The following is a 21,001-nucleotide window of genomic DNA, read 5'->3' as shown; positions in this document are numbered from 1 at the left end:
AGAGTAGCCTAACTTCCTGCCACACCTCATGGGAATTTCCCAGTGTTGCTGGAGGGAAAAAAAAGAAACCTCAAGTATTATATAATCATCTCCCTTTGAAATGTGTAACAGCTAAACTTTATTGTCTGGCCTGAAATGCTGCATCAGATCCTCACTAATACTGCTTTAAAAAGGAATTGCTCACAACGGTGGATATTAGGCAAGCTTCAGTGAAATCATAAACAATCAGGCAGGGCCAGAGTTATTCTTGTAAGTGAGCATTGATGACCTGTAGTCATCCTGTATGTGACAGAGACTGACTAGCAAAGATGGAGCAAAACCATTTTAAAGTTAATCGCATTAACCTTGAATCACATAGCTTTGATATGTCTTATGCAATTGTACCACTTGTATGTGAACATGAAAATATGTTCAAACACCTTTTTATCCTGAGCTGGATGAAATGGTAAAAAAAAAAAAAAAAAAAAAGTAAAACTAAAAAAAGAGAAAAAGAATTCAATTCTTCCACAAAGTTGAAGAAAAAGGACTAATTTTTTAGTCACTCAGGTGTGTGCCCAGGAAAAAAATGGCTGCATTGGACTGGGAATTCTCAGCAGAATTTCACACAGAGAATGACAGGTATTCACGTCTTAACTAGGCAGATCAGGAGAAGAATCTCCTAAGGAGTAACTACGAGTGAATTAACTGACCTTTCCTAATAATTTCACAACATAGTTACTTTGCCTAATTACTGCTCTAGGGAGAAAGTTATTTTATAAACTATAATTTATTATGTTCCCTGGTGGGATTAGATTGACTGGAGAATATACATGTATCTGGAATTTAAAATTCAAAGACCAATTCCACGTTTATGTCCATTTTGATTATTGTTCATTTGTTAGTAGAAATCCAGGGCTTGTATTTATTTCACAGTTTTTTTTTAAAGCAGAGGAGAATTAGTAAACACTATATAGCATGAGGGAGAAGAGCATGCGTTCTGGCAGTTGCTAGACCTGGACTAGCCCCAGCTCTGCCACTTAGTAGTTGCTTGGACACAAGCAGGTTAAATAACATCATGAAGCCTCAGGTTTGTCATCTCTAAAATGCTGTGAGGATTCAATGAAATAATTTTTGTAAGGCACTTTGTCAAATAGCTAGCACAGAATGAGCATTTAACAAATGCAAGTTTAAACACACACATACATTCAGCAGCCTGTGATTTGTTTTCCAGTTTTGCTCAGGTATAATGGACAGATAACATTGTCCAGGTTTAAAGGTGTTCCATCTGTATCACATTGTAAAACTACCTTGTGTGTGTGTGTGTGTGTGTGTGTGTGTGTGGCAAGAACATTGAAGATCTCCGTTCTGAGCGACTCTGCAGTATTTAACACACTACTGGTATTTAACACAGTCTTGTTAAGAACGCCAGTAATTACAATGTCGTCCATTAATCACTACGCTGTGTATTAGATCCCCAGAGCTTACTCACTTTCTAAGTGGAGGCTAATACCATCTGATCAGTATTTCTTCATTTCCCCGACTTCCCACTCCCTAAAAACCACTATTCTACTCTTTGTTTCTACAAGTTCAGCTTCTTGGTTTCAAACATGAGAGAGAGCACACAGTTTTTGTTTCTCTTTCTGACTTATCTTCCTTAGCATAATGACTTCAAGGTCCATCCACGTCGTTGCCATGTCAGGATTTCCTTATTTCTTATGGCTGAATAATATTCCTATGTTCATGTCTTCTTTGACCATGCATCTGCTCATAACGTACTTAGGTTGTTTCTATACATTTGCTCGTGTGAAGAATGCTACAATGAACATGGCAGTGCAAGTAGCTTTTCAATATTCTGTTTCACCCCAATTGCTGTGGCTGGGTAGATTGGGCTGTGTCCCACAAACTGCAAGGTTGCTTGTTCGATTCCCAGTGAGGGCACATGCCTGGGTTGCAGGCCAGGCCCCCGGTTGGGGGTGTACAAGAGGCAACTGATCTGTATTTCTCTCACAGATCAATGTTTCTCTCCCTCTCCTTCTCCCTCCCTTCCCCAATCTGTAAATAAATAAATAAATAAATAAATTATTATTGTAAAGTTTAATATTCTGTTTGTATTTCCTTTGGATAAATACCCAGAAATGGGATTGCTGGGTGAGAATCTATTCTATTTCTACTGCCTTGAGGAACCCTCTGTCTGTTTTCCACAGTGGCTACACCAGTTTACACTCCCACCAACAGAGTTCTAGGGTTGCCTTTTCTCCACATCCTCACCGACACTGGTTACCTCTTGTCTTTTCACGATAGCCATTCTAACAGGTGTGAGATGATATCTCCTTGTGGTTTTGCTTTTCATTTCCCTAATGATTAGTAATTTTGAGCCCTTTTTCATGTATCTATCAGACTATAAACTACTGCCTGAACTGCTATTCAAGCCTATATAGGGGGAAACCTTAGATATATTTCTGAATTTGAAATCCAATTTTTTTCTTCCTTTTCTTTCTGAAGAATAAGCCTGATCATGTGATTGTCATTTTAACCATTCAGTGTTGGAGCTTCAATGCATACAGGGCCCCACATAGCGAACGTAACACTCTTTCACCAGAATCTTATGCCTAATTAACTGAACATCTAAATTTCTGGTGCATATATTCCTCTTTCTCTTATCATTTCCTATTATTTTGCTGACTCCTTAACATGCCAAAAGACACCACAGTGTCACTCCCTCAGCAGATGCCTCCCCAGAGTCTTTCAGTACTCTTGTCAGCAGTTTAAAGCTCTGCATTCAGATTATGGGAGAGATAAATGGCTGATTCCCTTCTGTCTTTTCTCCATTATCAATTTTAAACTATTTTGTAAACAGTTTATCTCCCTCCATTTTGAAATCCTACTTTTTTCTTCTATGTGGCTTAGAATAAATTAAAACGCCCATATACACATTTCTTATTTCCCCTAGTTTCTTGACAGATAAGCTTTCTAAATGAACGAAAACTTTTTTCTCTCTATTGACCTCTTTACCTTTTATTTTAAACACAAGAACTTTGAAATAACAATCTTTGTATTTAAGGATTCATCAATTTTAAAGTAAACTAATTTAACTTTTTTGGAGTTGGGGAAACCATAAATACTACATAAATAGTGCCTAATACTGTAGACTATATCCTGATTTCATAAACGCTGAACAGTGAAAAACTTGCGTCTAAGAATTGATGAAGTGAACAGTCATGGGCTCCATCTCAGTCCCGAGCTGCATCCATTTCCTGAGATGCTCTCAGTAAAGGACTCTGAGGCAACTGTAAAACATCATAACATGTGCCAGTATTTTTGAAGCAAAGCATTTACATTTCATATTACCCCTAAATTCTTTTTTTTCTTAATATAGCACGTAAGATTTTCAATTGCAAAGATGACTATTTCAGAAGGCATGCCCATTTTCCAGGCATTTAAATTGAAACAAATGTGGATCCCAAGCAGTCATGTATAGTGGTTTTTTTGCACATCAATTTTAGGAAGTTCTAAAATTGGAGATGCTTTTCACAGTGAGACAGCAATGACTGGTTTTAGTTTGAATACCACTGCAGGTGTTTTTACTTTCAGTTCGCATTTAATTGCGCTTTAGCAGCGTTGCCTCATGTTTTCATCTGTGGAGCAGCAGTGGTGCATTTTATTTAAATCCAGAAAATAATGTGATAAACACATTTGCATAATCTATTATATTTGACAATCCTAAACGGTCCCAAGTTCTGACTTGCGCCATGAAAATGCATTGAGACCCCATCATTTCACCGCCTCCTCCTTGGTTCCTGCATATTTTCTGAGCCTTATTCCCCAGGCTTTCTCTTTGTTCTACATACAATCCTCACAATATAAATTCATGTTTTGCTTGTTTTATCCATCATTGTATTCTATTGTTTGCAAACAAAAATCCCAATTAACACCTAATTTAACTTTAAAGTGCTATGTAAAATTACTCACAGTAATTTGGAAATTTTTACATTTTCACATAGCAAGATTATAGAAATATTCTAGGTTTGTTTTTCTTTCTGTTTTGTAGCCCAGAATGTTTGTTGTGTTTGAGACACCATGTAAAATATACTGAAAATACGATGTTTTAAATTCACGGACAAAAAACAAAACTAGATTAAGCAGATGTATTATTTGTTTAAGAATGATTTTCTGTTTTGCCAGATATGAGTTTGTGTTTTATCATCTGGACATTGGGAAATGATGAATTACATTTTTAGGTAGGGCTGAGACATATACAAACTGAGTTCCCCAAAAGGTTGTAGGGACATTTATTTTAACCCACCTTGAATGTGTACAGCACCCAATTGGGAGGAATTACTTAATCAGGTGGTAAGTAAGATCTGCCTTCCATTTCGAAAAGGCAAAATACATAGATATGCTCTCTGCCCACATCCTGATAAGCTATGTCATTAGTATTAGATAAAACTGTTGTTACTTGGATGAACTTTGCTTCTCTGAATATTAAGAGAGTGAAGGAATTATATGATTGTAGAGAAGATAAAAAAGATTAAGCATGGCCTCAAGAGAATAGAAGGGCTGGTGCTAGAAAAGTGTAATTGAAAAACCCATTATACATGCTTCAGACAAGGCTGTATAAAGGAGAGAAGAGGGGGCTCCAACATCACCAGAATTTAGTATTTTTCCTGTATAAAGGTCTCTCCAGAAAAAGTCCCACCATGGTTAATATAATGAGAAAGGTTTGCATAAAGTTGATATTATCTGGCAGCCAAGGAGAGTGGACTGGAATGTTCATGCGTGAACAATGATGACTTCACTGTACTAGTCAATGGGGGCGGTAGGCACTGTTGAGTGAGCATATGTACTGTGTGGTCATCACATTCAAAATGACTGAGCGAGTAGAGCAACAAATCTGCATCAAATTTTGCATTAAACTTGAACATTCTTCCATGGGAACAATTGGGATGATTCAGAGTGCCATATCTATGGGCAACTGGTGATTGGCAGCTTCACCACAGTAACTTGCCTACTCATGCATCATATCTCATGCAGAGTTTTTTTGACAAAACATCAAATCACCCAGGTGACTCAGCCCCGCTAAGCCCAGATTTGGTGCCTTGCAACTTTTGGCTTTTTCCAAAACTAAAATCACCTTTGAAAGGGAAGGGATTTCAGACTCTCGATGAGATTCAGGAAAATACAATGGGGCAACTGATGGTGACTGGGAGAACTGTGTGAGGTCCCAAGGTGCCTACATTGAAGGGGACTGAGGTGTCATTGTCCTATATACAATGTTTCTTGTATCTTGTATTTTCTTCAATATATGTCTCTAATTTTCATATTGCATGGCTGAATACTTGCTGAACAAACCTCATATACTCAAGGGTCTCCCCCCACATGTTAGGTCTACTCTCAGATAACTTCTGATTTAGTGATGAACCTCACTGACTTTTTCTCACTAATTCTCAAAAACAAAATATTTATGTTGGAGTCTCTTCAATGATGTTTTTGTTATTTTACCAAATCTGGACAAAGGCTCTGACCGGCTGGGCTTGAGTCTCATTCTTTTCTCTTGATATAGTGGGTAGAGTAAGTATCACACAAGCCACCTGAAATTAGCATGGAAAATGTTTCTCATTAGAAAAGTCAAAATTGTGGTTATTAGAAGGGATGGTAGAAGAATGACAGACAGAAATAACAGACATTTAAACATTTGATGACTTTAAATATACTTTTATTTACATCCCCTCAAGTCAGGCATAGTCATAATTGGATCCTGGCATTTCAGGTATAATTACATTTTAGATTTTATAAAAATATTGTTAAATTTGATATAGATGAAATTCTTTATGTAGAAGGTAGACGAAATGACACAAGTCTGATTACAAAACAGTAAAAACTATGTTTTCAATGCCTACACGTTATTAAGCCATAATTTTTCTGTAATTAAAGAAGTGCAGTAACTAACCACGAGTGGAGAGGTTGTATCAGTGCGTGGTCTGGGAGTCTGTGCCATCAATATTCCGAAGAACATGCCTTCTAAGAATCATCTCAGTATGGACCTTGACAAGTCTCCCTTGTGCTCCATGATTAGCCCCATTGTGGGTGATTATAATTAATTATTCCCAGTTCTGGATATGTTTCAAAATAGTGAAATGCTGTAATTCTTAAGCCCTAGAAATGACATGTAGCTTAATGGAAACATATTGCTTTACACAGTTGCCCAGAATTACCTACTGCCAGAACTGACTCTGGGCACACAATACAATCACTCTTATTTTTGGACGGTGTCCATATTGAGGAGTGGCAGCTTTCCCAGTGCCAGTGAAGTGCATTGCCCAAGTCTGTTGCAGACATCTCCAGTGATATGATGTTTTATTCTCTGCTTTATCTCTCGCCTCAGAATTGAACAGAATGAACCAAAGGCAAAAAGGAAAGAAAGAAAAGTTTAAGTGAAGATGCAAATTTTAACTAGTATAGACTATATTTACCAATTTGTAAATATACTATCTTTATTGTCATTTCTAAAAAAGTTAATTGGGGTGGATACTTTTTGTTGGTACATCAATCTTCACACCAGATGTGCTTCATTCGATTTTTACTTATTTATTTTTATTTGTTTTATTTTTGGATATTTTAACTTCTTACTTTGCAATATCTATTTTTACATAGAAAAGAGCATGGCAAATTAATACAGAATGTTATGTACCTTTACTCAAAACCCCTGATGTAACATCATAGAAAATGATAATTATTGAATCGATAAATTAACATAAATACAATATATTAAACAAACTATAAGCCTTATTTGAATTTCAACAGTCTTCCACTAAAACCATATAACCATAAGAAGATGAAAAATATAAATGCATACCAAATGTCTGGAGAGATATCTCTATGTACAGAACAATAGGAACAATGAAAAAGGAAAAAAGGGACCATTTTATTTAAAAATATTTTAAGAATGCATATGTAAAAAATCATAGGCAAGAACAGAAAGAAAACTAGGGAATATTTTAACCTAAAATCTGAGCAACACCGCAGAGTTGGAACAGTAGTATGTACGCCATTATTGTAATTATAAGATTTTAAATATAGAAAAAATGTATATTATTAAAGTCTCTTTAAAAACTCTAATTTTTGCTTGTATTATGTATACAAATATTTGCAAAAAGATATTACTTGAGTGAATCAAGATAACTCCTCATATGTGTAAAACATATTTTGATATTGAAATTCAAATGAGCGTTTTAGAACTTCAACTCATAGCTAAAGTGGAAAAATAGACAAAAATTCTTTTGAACTGAGGCAGCTGTACTTCCTTTTTGCATGACAGAAAAATAAAGTAGAAAATGATGTTCAAAATCCTGTGAGAATTGTGAGTGAAGAACTCTTAAATTTGATGCATCCTTTTATTCAGTTATTCATTTACTCTGCATAAATTTTGTTCAATTTGCTCATGGTGCTCATCAAATTGACTCTCTTAGAGTCATTATGCAGATGTACTTAACCATTACTCTGTTTGCTCCTGTAGGGACATTATGAAGTTGAAATCCTGGGGCTTTTACAAAGTTTTCTGCTCTCCTTTAGCCGCCTCTCTAGAAGGAGGCTGGGTACTCCGGTACTGGAGCAGAGACTAAAAGCCTGAGTGTAATAAGACAGGTATAATTAAATAGCTCTAAGGGTATAGATTCCAATGGCTGAGAGCCTGTGGCTTTTATGTTAGAAGTAACAAACACTTACCTAAGAATCTAGGAAAATTATGAGAAGTTTATTAACTGATCTGTCTGTATTCAGATAAGCAAGAGAGACCATAGTTATGAGGCCTGGAAGACAAAATAGTTTCTTATTGTCAAGAAGCCTTTCGAAAGCAATTAACTGGTGTCAGGAACATAAGATGACTCTAAAACTACCTCTTTAAAGAGAAAGCAGAGCCAGATGTGTCTGTGGCTGTATTATAGTAGTGTCCGCGGGGACCTGCATCCAAGTGATGGTACAAATACATGCTTGCTGGTTTCTGATGCTTTCAGAAATTAGCATCAATTACAGATTTGAAACTAAAATTATGAAATTATTTTATAAGATATGAAAAGATAAGACAGAGGTTAAATATAAGGTCAAATAAAGTTCCATCCTTTTTAACAAATGGGTTAATGCTAATTCATCAAAAATTTAACAGAAGTAATAGTCTTTTATGTTACAGATTCTACTCAGTTTATCTAAATTCATTGTGTTTCATACCATAAAGGACTTGCTCATGAACAAAACATAGAGAAATTCAATGCGACTGACATATTTAAAGGAATTCTTAGTATTTTGTCATTCTTGGTAATAAAACACTGTTTCTTTCCTCAGAATAAAAGCTTGAAAAACAAACTCTTGTCAGGAAACAAGCTATGTGGCATCCATGCAGAAGAGGTGAGTCAATTTTCTCTTCTAGCCTCAGCTGGATAGAAACAGTATTAGTACCAATTTTTTTAATCTAGATATATAGTGACCTTTGCCCCTTCTACCATCCAAACAAAGATTGGATTAACTAAAGAAAACTTTTAGATATCTTTGGATGTTTCAACACTGCATACTTCAAATTAATGATTGATACATTTCTTAGAGAAAAAAAGTTATTCTGCTTAATCCAGGTTTAACTAACATCAAATTCCTGTACTCCTGATTACCCAAATCTACTTTTACTTTATGATCCCTGATTTAATGTTGTAGAAATGTGGCTCGTAGTAAGTAGTTCCTAGTGGTGATTATGAGATAGTGGTGACAGTGTCCATAGTGATTCTTTATACCTCAAGGAAAGGAGACTCGAGTCACTGGGTTAGTCATTTCCTCTGAGAAGCCCAAACGAAGATGGGAATGATAAGGACTAGGCCTGAGAGTCTTCATACCATGGTGCGGATCTGATGCCTGTGAAGGAAGGGGGAAGGAAAAGCAGTTTGAGTAACAAGAACAGTGGCTTAAACGTGTTGAAAGTTGACCCCTTTTCCATAACAGTCTAGACAGAAAGCACAGAGCTGGTGACACACCTCTGTCATTACCTAAACATGCATCCAACTTTTGTTTCTAAAACTTCTTCCTGTTATTATCACCTTCTAGCAGGAGAGACAGGGAAGCTTCCCTGGTGACTCACAAGCCCTGCTTTTTAGGAGTGCAACTAGGAAGTAGTGGCATGCCAGAACCGGGTCACCTGCTTAGCCAAGTTGAAGGGAAATGGAAAGTATCATTAGTTTGGTAGTCATGTGTCCACCCAGAATTTTGGATCTCTTTTGTTAAAGAAGATGAGAGCACTCCTTGATGGACATGTAAAAGTGATTATCATAAACATTATAGTTACAGTCTAACATGAAATTTAATAAACCATGTTATAACATCAATACAATAATATTGTAAATGAAATGAATATACATTTTCAATACCTGGGAATTACAGGTTTTGCCTCTGGGAATGCCCCATAAGATAAAAAATCAAACTGAATGGGTTGTAGTATTTCTTTCATTATACTTTTCAATTTGGGTAGAGATCACCTCTTATACTGTTCGTATTTTCTAGGTATTTGGAAATATTACACATGCAGTGTACAATTTCTTAACGTTACTTACTAGAGGGTAAGCAAGTAGAACAGTTTTGAACAAGAAATATGTGGATGGAAACTATATTGTGAGATGGTTGCCATGTTCCTGTGGTCCCCATAATACTTATGGACAGGGTCCAGCAGAAGTATGGCCCGCTTGAGTGTGATTGGCAGGTAATAATATGGGTGTGATCATTTGTAGTGTAATTTGAACATTTCACCTAAACTGTCATATAGTGTGATACTGTCATGATGCAGAATTACATGGTTATGATTGTGTAATCAAAGACATTGTAATAAAAAGGGGGCGTTATTTGTGCCTGCCCATGTGCACGAAAGAGATGACTCCCAGGAGAAGGTTTCTGTAGTGTTTAGAAACAGTCACGGCCTGGGTCCACCTGTATTTTTAAGCCCCTTACTTCAGAAAAAATTCATATTTTTTCTTCATCTCAATTCCTTAAAGAATATATTATTTTGCATTCTTATTTATGATTTACTAGACACTTTATATATTAGTATCACATAATGTTGAAACAAACTGAATAAATTCATTATAATTTGCACATTTACCCTATCCTTTTATTTATGGATCAACTTGAGACTTTAAATTTGGGTTTAAGGAAGGCATACATTTTTGTCCTAATAATTTATCTTCAATATACGTGGAAAATTTCATTATTTCTTTCACCACCACTACCACCACCAAAATAAGAGTAATGACTTATATTGACTTAGAAGCTAAAGCGAGCTTTTTTTTTGGATTGGTGATCCTACATGTTCACCATCTGTAGATGCATAAAATGTCCAAGTCCCACTGACAACTAATGGATTGCCATTATTTTGCTCTGCCAAGGAAAATATTAAAAATGATAGAAACCATTGCAAACATCATGTATCATCATATCATTATCACTATTTTTTCATGACAGAAATGGCATTTGAATATGAAATTGTAGGGAAGGACAATCTCCAACTGAATGATAGTCTCTAAAAGGGAAAATGAGCCTAGCTAAAATGGTCTATCATGGACAGCATCTTCTGTCTTTCTTACTTCCTTTATCTTCTTTTTATTATAATTACAATCGCCATCATAATAATCATCATTATTATCACAAGCTTTATTTTTGCTGTGGACTTGAGAAAATTTGATAACTCACAGGGACCAACATTTAGAATTACATTTAACATCATTAACGTATGTAAAAGAAAAAAATACTATAAATCCCCAATATAGTAATATCTCAATCATTTGAAGAGTACCCCTCTGAAAAATTTAATTTTTGAAAATGATGCCAACAACCTAAAAGAAAACAGTCAGTGTCAGCTGGGTTTCAAACTCATGTGCATCAGGAAATAGAGATGCACTCACTCAAAATGCATTTATTCTCACTGATCATATTCTTATTAAATATTTAGATAGGATTTTGCTTTTTAACTCACTGAAAATTAGAAAAGTGGAATACCAGATGCAGAGAAGTGATGAGTGACTGTGATGAAAATTTCTAACAAATTATTTTTAAATAACTATAACTAAGCTCAGGAAACCTAGCAGTTCATGTTCACTTTGTGCAGGAAAAAGACTTGTGGGTTTTTATTATAGTTTCTGAATGAATTATGCATGATATAAAATTGATATTTTAATAATAAATCCAAGTTATGAGGAAAAGTTTAAATTATATTAAACTTTTATATATATACTGTGCATTCAGTATAAGTATGCATTAAAAAATGAATACCCAAAATGGTTTAAATGAGTCCTTTCTGACACTTCAATATAGTACTTCAATTGTGTGAAAGAATTAAAGTGAAGTTGGTCAAATCACGCACACCGTATGTAGTGGAAATCTCTCATTCCCCATTGATACTGGTCAACACTAGTTTGGAGAAAAACTGAAAGTATGTTTTCCTAAGACACTATTTTGACTATACATGAGTCCTGGACAGAAGATTGCAGTGGTGGGGAGAGAAAGCTAATCAACTGTGCATTTGAAGTTGAGAAAGATAACAGAAATAGTTTACTGAAATCATAGCGCAACATTAAGGATAGCCATGAAAACCAGGAAATGTTTCGGAAATAAAGTTCCCGTAAAAAGGGAGGGATGCTGCGTGTGAAATATCATTACTTTGGGTCACTTGGGAGTCATTGTGTGAGCAAGAGCAGAGCTGTGGTAAATATACAGTCCTGAAGTAGAAGTGCAAATTCAAGGTGCTGAGGGCTCAGGTGTGAGTTTCCTTCTCAAGAGCCAGTAGCAACCATATACACTTAATGAGGGCTCCTTGCTTCCTCTGCATTGTGCCATGCATTTTACTTCCACTGACCAGGGCAAGAAAAAAGAAAGGATGCTTTCTTATGAAAAATGAAACCTTACTAGCTTGTAAGGAACCACAAACCCTTGTTGCTTCTGGGTATGAGGTTTAATTGAGTAATTCTGAATTGTTAATATGTCAAACTCTTCCTCCCTTGCTTCCTATCTCCTTCTTTCCTTCCCTCTCCATCTCTCTTCTCCTCCCTTCTCTCTTTCTCTCTGCCCCTCTGTGTCATCACCCTTTCCCCTCTCTCCTTCTCTCCTTTCTCTTTCCTTCTTTGCTCATTTCTTTTTATTTCATTTTGTTTTGTTTGTTCTCTTTTATCAGCTTCCTGATTCAAAGAATCACAAAATGCAGGTGGCTCACAATAAGGATATCTGTGAAAAACTATGTTTCTAATATTGGAACCTTGCAGTGGTGTAACATTTACAACACTTTTCCTTTTATACTTTAATTGGTGGTACTTCCAACATTGGATAATGACTTGGAAATTAGCACCTTAATCTCCTAGTTTGCAAACTCTACTACCTTGCATGGTGAGAAATGTTCTGAATATACGAGGAAAAACAATCACAGTACACTTGCAGTTGGTTTTGTGGAAGACCAATATACATTGAGTGTATGCTTGGAAAATTATACATTTCAAATATAAGAGTGGACTTTACCTATTAAAGAGGACTGCATTTCAACAGAGTTTACCAGGATATAATAGTACCGTGATGATATTGTGTTTATTATGTACTATGGCCAGCTACTAATCAGATTTTAGATTTTATTAAGATAAAATTTACATATAGTATATACCATTTAAATATACATTTTTAATGGGTTGGATCAGTGGGGGGAGATGTGGAGAGGGGATGTGGAGACAGTGTACTTGAAAAACAATAAAAAAAGAAATATAACATTACCATTACCCCAAAATTTCCTTTTCCTATTTTATAATCTCTACCACCAGTCCCCAGCCCATGTAAACTACTAACCTGATTGCTCTTCCTATTCTTTTGTTTATATTTTTGTAGGATATTTTATGAATGGTATTATACAAAATAGAGTTTCTAGTGACTGGATTCTTTCACATGGTTTAGTGCATTTGACATCCATCTACATTGTTATCTGTTTCAGTACTTAATTCTTTCTTAAAAATTGCTCAACAGTATTCTAGTGTTCCATTTCATGGGTATACCATGATTTGTTTATTATTCACCAGTTAATGGAAGTGTAGTTTTTTCCAGCATTTGATTATTATGAAAAAAAAGATACTCTAAACGATCATCTGTACATTGTATTTTCTCTTGGGTAGATACCTACAAAGGATTGCCCTGTACTGTAGTGTGTATATGCTTACAATGTGTTGCCAAGTTGTGTCTCAAAGTGACTGTATTATTTTATATTCTCACTCAACTATTTTTTCAACTGTAATTATTCATGTGACTGTGATAATCTATTTGTTGGTGTACTATTTCTTCTACTGAAGAATCAGAACCCATTATCTTGAGGTAGAGAGACAAATGACTAAGGTTTTTAAGTTAGAAATTTTGAAATTGGGTCTGCTCTGGAAAAATGGGAAGCATGCTCACCCACTGCAGTTCACCAGAGTACGTTTCAGTGTGGTAGCCAAACACGTCTGCTGAGAGAGATCCTGTTACAAGCACTTTTACATTAGTAATGGTCCTCCTAAAAACCTCATTCCTCTAAAGAGCATGCGCCCTTAACCTCAGCATCTTAGCCCTCTAAGTGTTTCCTCACCTCCTGTCACTTCTGCTTGCTGCCTTCTCCTTGCACACATGTCAGATACAAAATTTGTGGTCAATTTAAACTTACCCATATTTAGTTTTCCTTTAATACATAATACAAATAAGCAGTGAAAACCAAGGCACACAATTGCAGAGATATACTTAGCATCTAAAGTTGGGGTTAGCCAGCCCAGTTGGAGTGTCTCACTTGGTTAAGTGTTGTCCCAGGAACTGAATGAAAGGTCACCAGTATGATTCCTGGTCGGTGCACATGCTGTGTTGCCGGCCGTCCCACGGGCATGCACAGAAGATAACCAATCGATGCTTGTCTCTCCCATTGATGCTTCTCGTCCTCTCTTTCTCCCTCCCTCCCCCTCTCTCTAAAACTCAAAAATAACATACTCTAAAATGAGTGCTGGCCATGCCTGGGTGACTCAAATTCTTTGGATGAGAGGAGAAAGAATACGTCACTTTCTTTTAATATTACCTTTTAAAAATATGTTTTTGTTTTGTTTGTTTGTTTTTAGCAGGTTTTGGTTTTCTCTCTTTGCCTAGAATAACTGGATGCCCTACTCCCAAAGGGGAGATTAAGCTTTTCTGTTTCATTTCCAAAATCACTGGACTCTTTTTCCTTAGCTGAAAAGTTCATTTTTGTGAAGTTTGAAAGAATTTGAACCATCAAGTTTGAAAATGTAAATGAAATTAAAGCACTAATCCATGTTTCTGCTCTTGCAGTCAAAAAAAATCCAAGCCCAGCTGAAGGAGCTTCGTTATGGGAAGAAGGACTTACTATTTAAGGTGAGCATCCTTCTCCCTTCCCCTCCAACGCCTTAGCCCAGTTTGTAAATTATTTAAAAATATGATTTAGCTTAAATTTCCAGATGTTCACACAAATTAGAGTTGTATTTGACTGTATTTAAGATGTTCTCATTTTATTACCTACTTAATTAATGGAGATAAATGCAGATATGGTTTCCTGGGTACATTCTTAATCAGAGGCAGGCATCACTGCAAAGTGTTCAGAGTCCCTTTGTAACCTCCAATTACTGTAATTCAGCAGTGAGGGATATTGTCTTTTGGAATATTTACATTAAGGGGAGTGTATATAAAGTAAGTGTACAGAGATGAGGTTCACTGGTGACCTACATTCTTAACTTCCAGAGATCCTTCATAAATCTCATTATTATTAAGGGTTTTCATATTTAATTATTATTTGATTTTGATTATTGATCCTTTTCTTTCTTTATAAGACAATCAAGTCAAGACCCCTGCATAGTTAGACATCCACCACAAACTGGGGACATCACAGTAAATAACACCCCCACACCAAAGAGACCCCTTTGGTGATCTCTGGTACCTGGTAATGTCATCTTTAATGCAAAGGGGGATTTGTAAATGGGATTAAGTTAAAAACTTTGAAATGGGAAGATTATCCCAAATTATCCAGGTGGTTCCTAAATATAATCACACAAGCCCTGCCAACACTGAGACAAAAAGGCCTAAGGAAGAAAAAAGTTATGTGACCACAGAAGCTGGGGGAGGAAAGGCAAATGAAGGATTTCTGCCTCCAGAAAGAACTGGCCCTGCCAACACATTAGTTTTAATCCCATAAAATTCATTTTAGACTTCTGACTTCCACAACTATAATAGAATACATTTATGTTATTTTAAACCATGCCATTTATGATAGTATGTTATAACAGCAAAGCATAACTAAAGATAATTTATTTTTATCTCCTTCGAACACAGGAAATAAGAGCCAGGTGCTCTTCATTGTTGTGGTTATGGGACATTTGCATAGACAAATGCAGTAGAATAATAGGATATGAGGCTCTTAGTTGTAGGAACAATAATCTGTTTCAATAAATAATAAGTACAACTTATTTTGTGTGCAATAATTGCTTTGAAAAGTGTTTTCACAATGGTGATCAGCTCAATCTACAAGTGTCAGGTTTGAAGAGGTATAATTCTTCATTTTATGGAAGAGTTGAAAAATCCTGTAATGTTTTTTTAAAAGAAAACTGTAGGAAATGACTTATCTCTCTTCTTTGGCACCTTCACTTTTGGTGTAGAGTCATGGGAAGCCGTTCCTTTTATGTCAACCGATATTTATGAAGTACTCGTTCTGTGCAAGGCGCATTATGCTGCTTGCTCTCCCATAAATACAGTCCCTGCCAGTCCATTGCTTTGACCTCAGTTGTAACAGGACATTCCCCAGAACACCAAAGGCACTGCTCATTAATAATCGTTAGATCTTACCGATCCGTACTTCTCAGCACTCTGCACATTGTATGAAATAAATAGATAAGACAAAGGTATGAAACACAAGCCCTTTGCCTGTCTCACTTTAATCTTTCATTCTGAGACTCTCGAGATCTGGCTATCTTAACCCACACATTCAGCTTTGCTTTAGCTTTTTGTAGTCACTGACAATAAATAATCACAATAGAGAAAAGTGTGTGTGTGTTTGTTTGCAAAGAATTTTCTGGTTCTCTGTGGATTAGTTTAACTTAATATCAGGAATGTGATAGCACAAATTCAAGTTTAATAGAGCTGGCAAATTTTAACTATTAGGCTGATAGATTTATGTCATAGGGGACTTTTAAAATCTTTTGGATTTCATTTCTCAAATTGAAGAGTATAGAAAGGAAGGTTGGGAGAAGAAAATGAGGGTGCCTACTAATGTTCAGTGATTTATTTCTTTGTAATATGCCAACTACAAAGAAATTGTAATTGTTGAATACAGGTTAGTAATTTACCAACTTTCAGAAATTACCAAAATGTTGTTTTGTTGAAAATCTTTTTGACTTGGAAATGAGACATTTTATATAAGCCTTGTTATTTCAGGTCATTTTAGGAAGAACCCGTGTGTATGAAATCAGGTGAATAGTGTATGACTAGACTATGAAGTCGTGTAAATTAGAATGTCCTCAGTGTATACCCTCCCCCAAAAGCTATTTAACAGAATGTTTCTTAATAAGTAAAATAACAAGAGATCTAGAAGCATGAAAATTTTATAGCTTGTTCAGGAGCTGAGCAATGTCAACAAGAACCCATATTTTCTCTCTCTCTCCCTCTCTCTTTCTTTTTCTTCTTTCCATGACATGATCCTCAACTTAGTAACTTATTCTGAGATCTGTATTATGAGAGTGGCTAAGATCTATATGCTGCCCTCCTCTGGCTGTGTAGAAAGTCAGAGTTTAGTGTTGCAATTTTTAAAAAGGAGAGAAAAACTTTAAGAAGTTTTTCCCAACTTTGTCATATATCCATGCAGAAGTGAGTCCTTAGTGTTTTCAGCTTCTTTTGAGAAAGACTGTTTCTTTTTTGTATAAAGTAAAATGGAAGGGGGTTACTGACACCAAGCAACAGACAGTTTCTGCTACAATGTAATTGTCCACTCATCTTGATAGCAGTAATGGTAAACTCATCTGATTTGCTTGCTACTATAGCCACAATGTACATTTAGGTCTTGCATACATGTATTTTAAGTGAATGAATGAATATGTACATACATACCTATGTATGCACATATACATACATAAGTTGATGTATCAGGGCAGTAGATAGTAGAAACTGAAATATTTAACCCTAACAATTCTGTGACCACAGAAATTCACCCATGAACCTTTAAAAGTTAGCTCACAAAAGAAGATTTTATGTCCAATAGTTTCCCACAGAATTTGTTAAGTTTTAAATAGAATTGATGGGTTTGGTAAAGACAGACTTTAAAAGAGCAATGCTTGTTGCTGAAACACTTAAATTTTATTTTAAAAATAATGTCATGTGCTGACAACTGCAAGACATGTTGATAAATTGCATCCTTATTAATGTTTGAGAGCTGGTTTCTGACTGGGGAAGGCTGCCAACAGCAGTGAATATTCTCTGCTAAAGAAGGCAGCGAGGCCCTGCTGACTGAACTGCCCAGGACTGGGGATACTTCTTGTCCTTCTTGATTGCACTTGGAGCTGCTGTTCTCTGAAATGCATGCTCTCCACTTTGCTGTTCTATTACTTTTGCATATACAGTTCTTTTCTGTTCCAGATCTATTAGTTTTTCATTGTAGGCAGATTTCAAATATGCCAAAAAGTATAAAGTGAAGAGATAATGTTCAAAATATCATCACTAAGACAAAACACGATATTTTGAAATATTTCAGTCTAGTTGATTTAGGTATAATAGGCTTTGCGATTAATACATATACACACACATAATCCCACTTTTTCACATAATTTTAAAACCTAAAAAATCCTTTAATTATAATTGTGCTTCATAAAACTTTAAATGAAAATTTTCCATGATATTTGCATGCCAAAGTGGCTTAAATATGTGAGGATTCACATGTACATGTGTGTATTATGATTTCAGTTTACACTATGATGAAAAGGAGGGGGTGGGATGAAAGATGGTGAAGGGATTAACCAAAGAACGTTTATGCACAACCCATGGACGCGGACAACAATATGGGGATTGGCTTGGGATGGGGAGATGGTGGGGATGGGTGTAAGTGGGGAAAGGGAGAAAAGTGGGAACAAGTCTGATAGCATAAACAATACAAAGAAAATTCAAAAAAATGAACAGAAAAGAAACAGAAAAAGTATTTATTATTTTAACTTGAAGTACAGTTGTTGTTTTTTAAAATATGTATCCTGGTGGTTTTTAGATATTCATTTCTCTTTTTTTTATTGTTGTTCAAGGACAGTTGTCTCCATTCTCCCCCACTTCCCCCTACCCCAGCCATCCCCACCTCCCACCCTCAATCCTACCCTCCTTTGGCTTTGTCCAAGTGTCCTTTATACATGTTCCTGACAACACTTCCCCCTTTCCCCCCATCATCCCTTCCCACCTCCCCTCTGGTTACTGTCAGTTTGTTCTTAATTTCAAGGTTTGTTCTCACCTATAAGTGGAACCTAATCAACAAAACAAGCAAGCAAGCAAAATATAACCAGAGACATTGAAACGAAGTATAGTTTTATATTGAACATGTATCTAACTAAAATAATTTAATACAATGATTGAAAAGTGTTAAATGCTAAGTAAGGGTACCTAGTACACATTACCTTTTATGAATTTGGGTATTTTATAACTTTATTGAGGAACAATTGACAAACATTATTATACATATGTAAAGTATAAAACATGATGATTTGCTGTACACATACACAGTGGAGTGATTGCCAAGATCAACATAATTAACATACCCATCACTTCACATAGTTAACTCTTATTTTTTATGTCTGAGGTGAGAATGATTTAGTTCTGCTGTATATTAAAAGCTGTACCAATTTACATTCCCGCCAACAGTGTAGAAGTAGTCCTTTTTCTTCATACCCTTGCCCAAGTTTGTTATCTCTGTATTTTTGATAACAGCCAACTGAATTGAACAACATCCTGCTTTTAGCTGTAAGCATCATGCTGTGCATTCATTCGGTCCTCAGAACTTGTTGTTACAAACACGAATTGGTATGCTTTGACGCCTATCAGCCCTTTTCGACTCCTTCCTGGCCCTGGCAGCCACTATTTTCTTCTCTGTTTCTATGAAATCTCCTTTGTGTTAGTTTTTTTAAGGGGGGGGAGAGTATTTTTTTGTATGTATATGTTTTAAGATTCCACACATCCCACATATAAGCAATACCCTATAGTATTTGTCTTTGGCTTATTTCACTTATTCTAATGACCTCCAGATCCAACCATGTTGTTACAAAGAGCAGGATTTCTTTATTTGCAATGGTTGAATAATATTCCAGTGAGTATATATACCACATTTTATTTATTCATTCATCCATCAAAAGACACATAAGTTAATTTCATATCTTGGTTATTGTGAATTACAGTACAATGAATATGGCTATACAGATATTTCATTGAGAGATGTACACAGAAGTGGGAATGCCCAATCATATGGTATTTCTATTTTTAACTCTTTGAAAAACTGACATTACTATCTTCCATAATAGCTGTACCAATTTACATTGCCACCAACAGTGTTTAAGGGTTCCCCTTTCTCCACAACCTCATCCACACTTATCCTTTCTCTTTTTGATAACAGGACTAACATTATATCTCGTTGTGGTTTTGCTGTACAGTTCCCTGGTAATTAGTAACGTTGAGTACCTTTTTTATATTCCTGTTGGCCATTTGTGTGTCTTGTTTGAAAAAAAATCTGTTCAGGTCTTTTGCTAACTTTTGCATTGTATTATTTGCTTTTCTGCTATTGAGTTGTGTAAGTTCTTTATATATGTTAGATATTAACCCCTTGGCAGAATATGGTTTGCAAATATTTTTTCCATTTGTAAGTTGCCTTTTCAATTTGTTGATTGTTTCCTTTCAAGTACAGAATTTCTTTAGTTTGATATATTCTTGCTGGTTTATTTAAGCTTTCATTGTTTGTGCTTTTGGTTTCTTATGCAAGAAAAAATTTCCAAGAAAATGTCAAGAACTTTTTACCCTTATTCTAGAAATTTTATGGATGTAAGTCTTACACAAATGTTTCAACCACTTTGAGTTCATTTTTGTGAGTGGTAAGAGAGAGGGGTCCAGTTTTATTCTTTAGCATATGTCTGTGCAGGTCTGCCAACACCATTTCCTGAAAAGACTATCCTTTCCCAGTGTCCTCGTCAAAAACTGATTACTTGTTGCAGCACATGTTGAGCATTCTGTGTTGCTTTGTCCTCTTGTACTTATGAGCTTTTTGTTAATATCTTGTCCTTAGGTCTCACATGGATAGACTGTTCTTTTTGTGCCCAATATCCATCCTTTCCCTTACATTCCAACATTCTGAGATATTCAATTTGGCTTTTTCTATTTGTTTCACGAAAAAACTATGACAGATCTACACTGAAGAATGCTAGTTCTGTGATTATTCCTCTTATTGAATAAAATGAATTTAATAATATCGTATGCCTTCTGTTATTTAAAATAAAAATAGAAAAAATAATTAAATTAGTGCTTATATGAAGTTTTTTGCTCTAATGATAAAATAATGTCTTATGACATTAATTTACATACAATTAATATCATATATGTTAGCATTTTATACTGACCCAGCACACTGTTTCATTTGCTCTTCCCTACAATCCCTGAGACAGCGAGGAAAAGTTGTAGGATTTATTGCACAATGAGTGAATTAAGGCCTTGAAATGTTTGACACTCAAAGCCACCAAAATACTCGCTAAGCAAATTTATTAACAAATGAAACCAGCACCATTCTATTCCATTTGTTTATTTTAAATTCAACTGACTTGTTGGAGTATTATGGATCAAGTCTATTTGACAGGGGTGTATAGTTACTCCTTTGATAACTGTTTCTATAACATTTATTTATACCATTGTATCAAAATTTTGGCATATTTGGTGATTCACCAGCTTTATCATTTTTTTTTCCTGAAACCCCGCCATCAAAATCGTGTGTGTTTTCCTTGGTATT

General features: G+C 35.5%; 1 protein-coding gene across 4 annotated transcripts in view; it reads left to right on the top strand.

The window, feature by feature from the left end:
• LUZP2 (leucine zipper protein 2) overlaps positions 1-21,001 on the top strand; it is a 351,835-nt gene that overhangs the window by 261,283 nt on the left and 69,551 nt on the right. For all 4 annotated transcript variants that reach the window (XM_053925801.2, XM_024558957.4, XM_024558956.4 and 1 more), the window contains exons 6-7: positions 8,314-8,376; positions 14,314-14,376. In XM_053925801.2, coding sequence (XP_053781776.1) covers positions 8,314-8,376; positions 14,314-14,376 — 126 coding nt within the window. The remainder of the gene's footprint in view (positions 1-8,313; positions 8,377-14,313; positions 14,377-21,001) is intronic.

This window comes from Desmodus rotundus, chromosome 5 (genome assembly GCF_022682495.2).
Source record: "Desmodus rotundus isolate HL8 chromosome 5, HLdesRot8A.1, whole genome shotgun sequence".
Classification (NCBI taxonomy): Eukaryota; Metazoa; Chordata; class Mammalia; order Chiroptera; family Phyllostomidae; genus Desmodus; species Desmodus rotundus.
This window is presented reverse-complemented; position numbering and strand designations above follow the sequence as displayed.